The sequence below is a fragment of the Lactuca virosa genome, chromosome 3, assembly GCF_052849685.1.
Source record: "Lactuca virosa cultivar CGN04683 chromosome 3, Lactuca_virosa_CGN04683_v6, whole genome shotgun sequence".
NCBI lineage: Eukaryota > Viridiplantae > Streptophyta > Magnoliopsida > Asterales > Asteraceae > Lactuca > Lactuca virosa.
Window position 1 is genome coordinate 206191820 of NC_136428.1, and position 9512 is coordinate 206201331.

The 9512-nt window shown below is 39.7% G+C and overlaps 1 protein-coding gene across 1 annotated transcript; it reads right to left on the reverse strand.

The window, feature by feature from the left end:
* Positions 1 to 1948: 1948 nt before the first annotated feature.
* On the reverse strand, positions 1949 to 5067 carry LOC145164367 (uncharacterized). The gene is made up of 3 exons (XM_079083089.1): positions 4299 to 5067; positions 3840 to 4070; positions 1949 to 1980 (listed from the first exon to the last, which is right to left on the reverse strand). Exons 1-3 carry the CDS (start codon positions 5065 to 5067, stop codon positions 1949 to 1951), a joined length of 1032 nt encoding a protein of 343 aa, XP_078939215.1.
* Positions 5068 to 9512: the final 4445 nt, after the last annotated feature.

Below are 9512 nucleotides of genomic sequence, written 5' to 3' on the forward strand. Positions count from 1 at the left end.
CATAAATGGGCCTTGATGAAGATGGCTTTTGAAGAATGTGAAAAGAAGAGATGACCGGAACAGTTGTAATGGAAACACTATCGTCATCGAACATAAATTCTGACGAATGTTCCTCATCAGGATATGGATGTAAGGCATCATGGTGGGGAAACTTCGGAGGATCATCCGAGATGATGTTGTCGTGATGGGTCTCTCCTGATGCAAACTCATGATCTGTGATATCATCAGATGGAGCAACGAATGGTCTATTTCTCTGGATAGCTCTATTTCTCATGGAGATGAGAGTTGCCTCAACTTATGATCGTGTGAGCTCTGGATGCCTTATGTGAGCCCTGCTAACAAAGTCTAACCAATCGAGATGATTAGAACCTGGTAGTCCTTTACCTGAGCCAGGTATCAGACCAGTTGTGGCTTCCGAGGTTGGAGGGACTACTCCAGTTTCGAAAAGCTTAGGGTCCGAGACAGGAGTCTCGAATTTTTCTTGTGTAGAAGAAGAAGGAGGTATATCTAAGATGACTCGTGGGTGTGTTCCAGGGGGTGCAGGGAACTTTATTCAACACCAGCATCACCTTGTTGGGAAGGAGAGTGTGGATTATGTGGAGACTCCCCGTGAGTGTGTGAAGGTGGTTTTGAAACTCTGGATGGTACTTCGGAAGAGTGGCCAGGAGGGGTGAGAGGATGACCAGAGTCAATTGGAATGTCCTTGATAGATTCCTTTTGGGACGAAGTATCGACTTTGGCTCTCTTTTTGGCTTTTGGTTGATAGGGAGAGGTCTTTCTCTTGGCAACCTTCTTTTTCTTTCCACCAGTCGAGACTGACTTGGCCACATCCGAGGAGGGCTCAATAGAGACTGGGTAGACTGTGTAGGGTTGTACATAATCAAAGTCTCCAAATTATGTTTCAAATAAGGGGACTCAGATGGTAGAATGGCCAACATATGTTCAGGCAGTCTACAAGTAGGTCCGAAAGACGCCTGGTTCAAAAGGCGATAAGTTTTGATAGCTTTAAAGGTCAGAAATACCTCTTTCGGAATGGTGTTGACTGGAATTGGTTCATGCCTCTCTCGGTAGAGTTGCTGAATGGTAAAATCCCAAAATCTCGGACCGATATCTCTCGAGGCTTTCTTTTCACAACAGACTTCTGAAAGTCTTGCCACAAGACTTTGGTTAGGTCGACAGATTTTGTCGTTCTGGAGTAGATGTTGTAGACGACATACAGCCAATCTTTGCTCATAGTGTCCGTTCTGCCATGTTTCCCAGAGAGACCTCGAAGGATGAGGTGCATGAGAACTGTCCATAAACCAAGAATTGCAGATTTCTTGAACTTTTTCGCCTTGAATTCTTCAGCATACCCAATGTGGTTGAGAAACGTCTGAAACTCTTCAGACAATGGTTCTTGAACTTTAAAACCCTTAGGGTTTTTTGGAATCCCAATAGCCCTTAAAATTGTTTGCTTAGAGACTGGTACAGTACGATCTCCTGTAATCTTGGTTTTGAGAACCCCATCTTCAATTTTGATTCTTTCAAAGGCAGTGTGAAGAAGACAAAGTGGAATTGGAGGATTTGGGATTTTTGTGAGAGGAACAGCAATGGGATGACGGGATATGAACTCAATCATAACCCGAATGGACTCATTATAATCCATGGGATCCAAGGAGAACAGTTGAGTGGTATCACGAAGGAATGGCTCAGTCGAAGAGGATGAGGCGGAACCCTTGGAGGATTTCTTCTTGGGAGCAGTTTTGGTGATTTTAGGGGTAGTTTGAGAGGAAGCCATAGTTGCAAGTTTTCAAAGCTCGAAGAACAATTTGCAGAGAGAAAGTGAGATGAAAGTGATGAGCGCGTAAAAGGTATTAAATGGGTTTTGTGAGCTTTTTATAGGTTGAAAGAAAAATGGGTCGGGTTAAAAAGCGTAATGATGAAACCCGGATATGGATATGGATCACATTTAATGTGTTGCCACATTTGGTATGAGTTGACCTGCAAGGACGAAAGAATACTATGGCAAGACGTGCAAAATCGAAACCGTCATTTGATTGAATGGATGTTTACTTTATTGAGACGTGTGCAAAAAATGCGATTTTCATGGATTAAAGGATAATCATCATTAAAAATAACCATTTGAGTTATTAATAAAAACTTTTCAGAAGTAATGAAAAACCTTTTGAACTTCTTTTCAAAAGAATGATCTCGGAACAAGGAAGTACCAAGATGAATTGACAAAGTGATCTTGGAGCAAGAAAGTTCCGAGATGGATTGTCATAAGATACTTCCGAGATAAAAATGAAAATACTTGTACATGAATATCAGAGGTCAAAGGTAAAAAAGATCTTAGAGGACATACTTTAAGCAAATTTTGAGATTCCGAGACGTGAAGGAACAGATCTCGGACAAGGGTAAAAGGTGAATGCACATTACCGTTTCGGATTTGAATTCCTAGATGAACTTTATAATACACTTTTTGCAACAGATTCCGAGGAGAGATCAAACAAAACATCAATGTGACTATATTGTTCATGAACTTCAAAAAGATTGAGTGAGTTGTACAACTTAAGACTAGAAGAAATGGTTAGACAAAAAGACACGTAAAATGATCCTATTTATTCCTAGAGAAAACGATTCCGAGATGAAAAACAATTTTGACTTCAAAATTGTTTCACTTCCTGATGATATCATCAGAGAGTGCAAGCCTCTTGAAAGAATTGAGGACCAGGCAACACCATACCCATTTTGTTCAGAAAACCATTGAATTTGGTTTCCTCTAATGCCTTAGTAAAGACATCAGCAATTTCATCGTCAGGTGGAACAAAAGTAAGTTCAATGTTTCCTTTTAAAACATGATCTTTAATGAAATGGTACCTTATATCAATGTGCTTCGTGATGGACTGCTGAATTGGATTGTGTGAAATCGCAATGGAACTTTGAGAATCACAATAGATTGGAATTTTTGGAACCGGTAATCATAATCCAAAAGCTACGATTTCATCCAAAGAATTTGAGAGGTGCAACTAGTAGCAACAATGTATTCCGCTTTGGCTGTTGAAAGTGCAATGCAGTTATGTTTCTTAGATGACCAACTAACTAATCTTCCACCCAAAAATTGACAGCCACCAGAGGTGTTTTTTTGTCCAATTGAAGACCACCATAGTTCGAATCGGAATATGCTTGTAGGAGAAAACTCTTATTCGTTGGGTACCAGATTCCGAGACTCTTTGTTCCTTTGAGATATCGGAATATTTGCTTAACAGCCAAAAGATGAGACATCTTTGGATTGACTTGAAATCTGGCACATAAACATGTAGAAAACATGATGTCTAGACGACTTGCTGTAAGGTAGAGTAGTGATCCAATCATTCCCCTATACTTTTTTTCATCGACAGTAACACCTGATGGGTCCGAGAAGATCCTGTGTCTGAGACCCATAGGAACCTTGGCAGAGGCACAAGTGTCCATCGAATATTTTTTGAGAAGCTCGGAAATGTATTTTTCTTGGTGAATAAAGATTCCCTTGTTGGTTTTTTTTACTGGGAGACCTAGGAAGAAACTTAGTTCATGGTTCATGCTTATTTGGAATCGGCTAACCATTAACTTGGCAAAATCAGCAACCATTGATGAATCGGTGGATCCAAAAATGATATCATCAACGTAGATTTGGACCAACATGACATGTTTTACATTTGTTCTTTCAAACAGGGTAGGATCGAAAATTCCTCTTTGAAAACCAGAACGCTTGAGAAAGTCAGTGAGAGTCTCGTACCAGGCGCTAGGAGCTTGCTTGAGGCCATAAACAGCTTTTCGGAGTTTGTAGCAATAGTTCAGACAAGAAAGATTGACAAAACCGGGAGGCTGTTGGAGATACACTTCGGTATCAAGTTCACCATTAAGAAAATCACTCTTAACATCCATTGGGTACATTTTAAATCCTTTATAAGCTGCATCAGCAAGAAAGATTCTGATAGCATCAAGACGGGCAACAAGAGCAAAGGTCTCGTCATAATCAAGTCCTGCAATCTGTGTGAATCCTTTAGCCACCAATCTTGCTTTGTTTCGAATGATAACTCCATCATCGTCTAGCTTATTTTGGAACACCTATATTGTACCTACAATGGGATGATCCTGAGGAGGAGGGACGAGAGTCCACACTTCGTTTCGGTCAAATTCTGCCAACTCTTCTTGCATGGATGAGATCCAGTCATCATGTTCAAGTGCTTCCTTGATGGATTTTGGTTCAACCATTGAGATAAATGCCAAGAAATGACATTCATTTTGGATATTAGTGGTTGAACGAGTTTGAATACCAACGTTTAGATTTCCAATAAATTGGTTTTGAGGATGATCCTTGGTCCAAATGTGAAGTCTCGGAAGCTCTTCTGCAGTGGATGATCCGACATCAATAATGGGGTTGTGTTGCTCCCCCTGAACAACTTGAATTTTAGGGTGATGCTCCCCCTGAACTTCTAAACTGGAGATATTAGCATCATTTTCGTCTGGAAAGTCAAAGAAGATGATGTTACCATCGTTGTTATCCGGAATAGGATCGAATTCAACAAATTGATCCGTTGCATCGTGGAATCCTTCAACATTTGATTCAAGAGAGGGAAAACCATTCTCCCCATCAACCTGAGAAGATTGAATCGGTTTGGAATCAAATGGAGGAAATGTGGGTGTCGAACCGGAAACATTTTGTGAGACTGGAGCTACAGTTGATGAGGATTGTCTTGATCGAGATTTCGAATCAAGAGCTATTTCAGATGGTCCGAATAGGGTTTCAAAATTGACTTCATGAATTATTTGAGGATTCGGACATCCTGGCGATGAAACATCGGACTCTATAATGTGGGTTGTGACATGTCTTGGGCCATAATTCCGAACATAGTTGTCATCGAAGGTGACATCAAAGCTTTCTTCAAGAACACGAGTTCGACAATTCAGAACTCGGTAAGCTTTTGATTTTGCTGAGTATCCAAGAAAGATTGCTTCATCAGCTTTGGACTGAAATTTCGTGAGTTGATGATGCAGAAAAGAGATACTCGGCTTACAACCATTCATGGCTTCGTACGGTGTCATATTGAGGCGTCGATTGATGATGCTACAATTCTGAGTGAAGAAAGCATTGGAAAGTGCTTCAGCCCAGAGATAAAGTGGAAGATTTGAAAAATTGAGCATCAATCAAGAAGCATCAACTAGTGTTTTGTTACGTCTTTCTACCACACCGTTTTGTTGAGGGGTGTAGGGAGTTGAGAAATTATGGTCAATGCCTTTCCCGGAGAGGAATTTCTCAATGGTGACATTGGTAAACTTCGAACCATTATCCCTTCGGATTCATCGAACAGGCAGTTTCACTAGAACTTCAATTCCTTTGATAAAAGTAATAAGTTCCGAAGCGGTTTCTGACTTAAGCCTGAGGAACAAAACCCAGGTGAACCTTGTAAAATCATCCACAATCATAAGAATGTATTTCTTGTGATGTAGACTTTCAACAATGGAGGGTCCACACAGATCTATATGAAGCAGTTCTAAAGGTTTCAAGATTGATTTTTCAATGATGATAGGATGACCTTTCTTTGATTGCTTCCCACATTCACAGGCAGCACATAGATGATCATTTTCAAACTTGAGAAGAAGCGGACCTCTGACCATTTCACTGAAAACAAGATCATTCATATATCGAAATTTTAGATGAGCAAGCCTTTGATGTCATAAGCAACTGACATTAGGAGTTGCCTTTGAGAGTAGACAGAGTTGAGGCTTTCCAATGATCATATTGATGTCAAGAGGATACATTTTCTTGTTGCGATTTGACTTGATCAAAAATTCTTTCCGGTCTTCGGACATGACATAGTTGTGTTTCTTGTAGAATTCAACTCGACGATTTGCATCAGTAAGTTGAACCACACTGATTAGCTTATGCTTCAGGTCAGCTACATATGCCACGTTTGAAACAGAGAAGTTTCCATTGGTGAGGATGCCATAACCTCGGATCTGAGAATTAGAATTGTTGTCGTACATCACATAGCCAACATTTGGTGAGAGTTTGAGATCACGCAGAAAATCTTTCTGCCCCGTCATGTGCATGGAACAAGAACTATCAATATATCATATTGTATCTTGTTCCGAAGCACAGAGTGCCTGCAAAAATTAGTGAGTTTTGGAGTTTTTTGGCTCCGAGTTAGGTTTTCGGACTTGGGCACGGGGTCTAGACTTGGACTGTGACTTTTGAGCAACGGGTGTCTCGGAAGGCTTGTTCCGAGATCCTTTGGGAAAGAAGCAAAATGCCAAAGTCTTTTCATTGATCTAGAAATCATATTCAATGACAGGTTGTTTCGGAACAACTTTTCTCGGACCGACTATTTTTTGAGGTGTAGGAATCATAGTGTTTCTTGAAGTTGCAATATCTTTTTCAACACTTTTAGCTCTCCACTCAAATTTTTGTTTTGAATTATTTGAAGATGCTTGAGTGACAGTGTTTTTAACAGATCGTACTTTGTTTACTGCTTTTGATGGTACATTTGGTTTTGAAAGTTGTTGAGGTTTAAAAATCATACCATCAGATTTAGCAATGAAAACAGAGGTAACAGTCCGAGGATAGTTATTTCTTGTGGGACAAGTATCAACATACTTTTTTGGAATGGTACTAACAACTTGGTTTTGAACTACCGAACTAGGAGGAATGGACGGCCTCTTAAGAATCTTAAAAGGCGCAAATGTGTTATGGTTTCTAGTGGTTGAGCTTACAGTCAGAGATACTTTCTTTTTGGAATTCTCAATGAACCTGGAGTCTTGTCTTGACCTAATTTCCTTTTTGAGTGCATGCTTGGCTTCTATCTTAGGATCAACGACATATTTTCTATTTAATGAAGGTTTCTTCCTGAAGTCAGATGATGACTTGGAAGCTTGGCCAGCAGATGGCTTGTTAAACTTGGGTTTAAGTAGCACTAAGGTGGTTTTTGAAATCACTTTAAAAGATGCCCATACAAAATCCGATTTATCCGAGTAAGGTCCAGTCGTCTCAGAATAATTTCCTCAACAACACAATTGTTAGGAGGATTGTGGTTTGGAATTTGAACTACAATGTTGGGAATGCTAGGGGAAAATTTCGAGGTCTGATTCACGTCCATGGGTATCAGAGGCGGAAGAGGCGTGGAATCAGGATACTTGACTACTATTGGTTGAAACTCAGGAATCAGGGATGATAATCGGTCCGAAGTCTTAGGAAGGGGTGACAATGGCGAGACAGGGGTATCCGAATGTTTGCGGTTCGGAATATCTCCCATACAAGTTAGATTTTGTAACTCCTTCAAGGGACGAGCAATTGGTTTTGGAAACTCGCTTCCGAGACCAGTTGCTTTTGACCAAGGATGACAAAAATTGTGAGTCATCCTTTCATTTGCTTCAAGAATATCTATGGAATGATGTAAAGCATCAATTTTGGCATTCAGATGTTTGTTATCATAAATTAAAACATTTCTTTCAGAATAAGTGATTTCACATTTGTCTTTAAGAATGATACATTCATCTTTTGACATTACAAGTTCATGTTCTAAAGACTCTATCTTAAGCTTCTTATCCTCGAAAAGTAATCTAAGATGACTTAATTTACTTTCCATCTTCTCACTGGCTTCTATGGCAGACTCATAGGCTTTGTAGATGATGTTCATATCTGATTAGATATGGGTTAGATATGGTTCACAAAAAGATAAATCAAAATTATTATCAATAATCATAGATTTTACCTATTGAATGATGCTTCTGTCGGGTGGATTGTTTGTCGCCATGTAGCAGTAGTTTGGTTCAGCATCATCATAATCTTCCTCTCATCCAGATGACCAGTAGCCTTCATCACATTCGATTGTCTGTCTTGCCATAAGACACATGTTTCTACCAGTACTCACATCATATTCATCTCCTGATGACCAATATCCTTCCACATCTCTCGACACAGTGATAAAAAATGCTTTCTTACAAGTAGCCATTTCTTGGGCTCGACGTGCATAGTATGCAGAATCCTTGATCGTGGGTTTTTGTGGTGCTTCAGCCAAAGCAGTACTTGGAAAAGTGGTTTTCAGGACCACACTTGTGACATACGATCTTTTGTTTGTTTGTCTGAATTCAGAATCTCGTGGGATTTCGAGGAGTAATTTTGTGTCTGAATGTTTGGCTTGTATGCAGGTGGATTCTCAGAAGGTTTAGGAAATGGTTGGGGATCACTTAATAAGGAGCTTGGAAATAGTTGTGGTATGGTTTGTGAGTGGTATTGAAAGGACGCTTATATTTCATGGAAAGTAAAGCAAACCCTTGTTGAAAGCAAAGTTCAAAGTCCATTGCTTCAGGGTCGAGGTCTCCATCAAACTGATAGTTTGAACTAGTAAGAGAGGGTTGAACAGGTGGGATAGATGGGATAACAGCTTTGAATGGGTCCGAAACAGAGGGGTTCGACACCGGTGGATCGAAAGAGCTAACAAGAGCTAGAGGACCTCCTGAGAGTACTCCCAAAGTTTGTGCAACATTTGATTCATGACCTTGGAGCTCATCAAACAGTTGGTAAAGCTTCAACTTCATCATAGATCCATTGCTATGAAGACATGATTTAAAATTTCCCCATCCTTTACCAAGACTATTGATGAACTTGAGATTGTATTCTAGTCGAGTTCAGACAATCCCATGAGTTGTCATGTTGTTGACGACGATTCGGTATCTATTAGAGGTTGAGGCAACTGATTCACCAGGAGTTGTAGTGAAATTATTGAACTCGTTGACGACGGAAGTCAAACACTTATCCTTCATGTTTTATGATTCCTCGAACAGGTCTTGGAGTGTGTCCCAAATCTCTTTAGCAGATTTGCACAACTTAATGTGCTCAAAGAGAGAAGGAGGAAAACCAAACACCATTTCTGAAAAAGCAATTTGATATGCATGCAATTTCTCGATGTCATCAGCAGTGAGAGGTGCTTGACGATGTTCTTCCTATCCCATGAGAGTTGCAGCAGTATCTCTCACAGTTTGTCTCATAAGAACATGTGTACCTTCTTTACGGATCTCCAGATAGCTTCGCCTTTCTCCTTACCAAGTAAGAACCTTTCCATTCTAATTTTCCAGTGATCATACTCTTCAACAACTAGCAATGGGGCACGAGAAGGGCAACCCATGCTATTTGCTATTGGCATTGAATACATTTGTTGAGAATTAGGAGAATCCATTGAATCTAACATATTAGAGCATAAGTGATATATAGAAGAACTTTTATCCTGAACATAGAAATGATTGAAATACCAAGGTAATTTCAATTCAACTATAATCTGTTCTTATGGATTCAAAGGACAACCACTCAAGCTCTGATACCAATTGTGAGTATAGGATTTAATGCGCAAGGACAAGGTTTGAAAACTCAAACCTTGAGTTAATCTTAAAAATCAATGTCTTCTCTTAATTGATTGTTCCAATCGAGTCTGGTAATACCAGTCAAGACATGAATGAAATATTCAACAAAGTACTCGATATTAAATGAAGTAAAC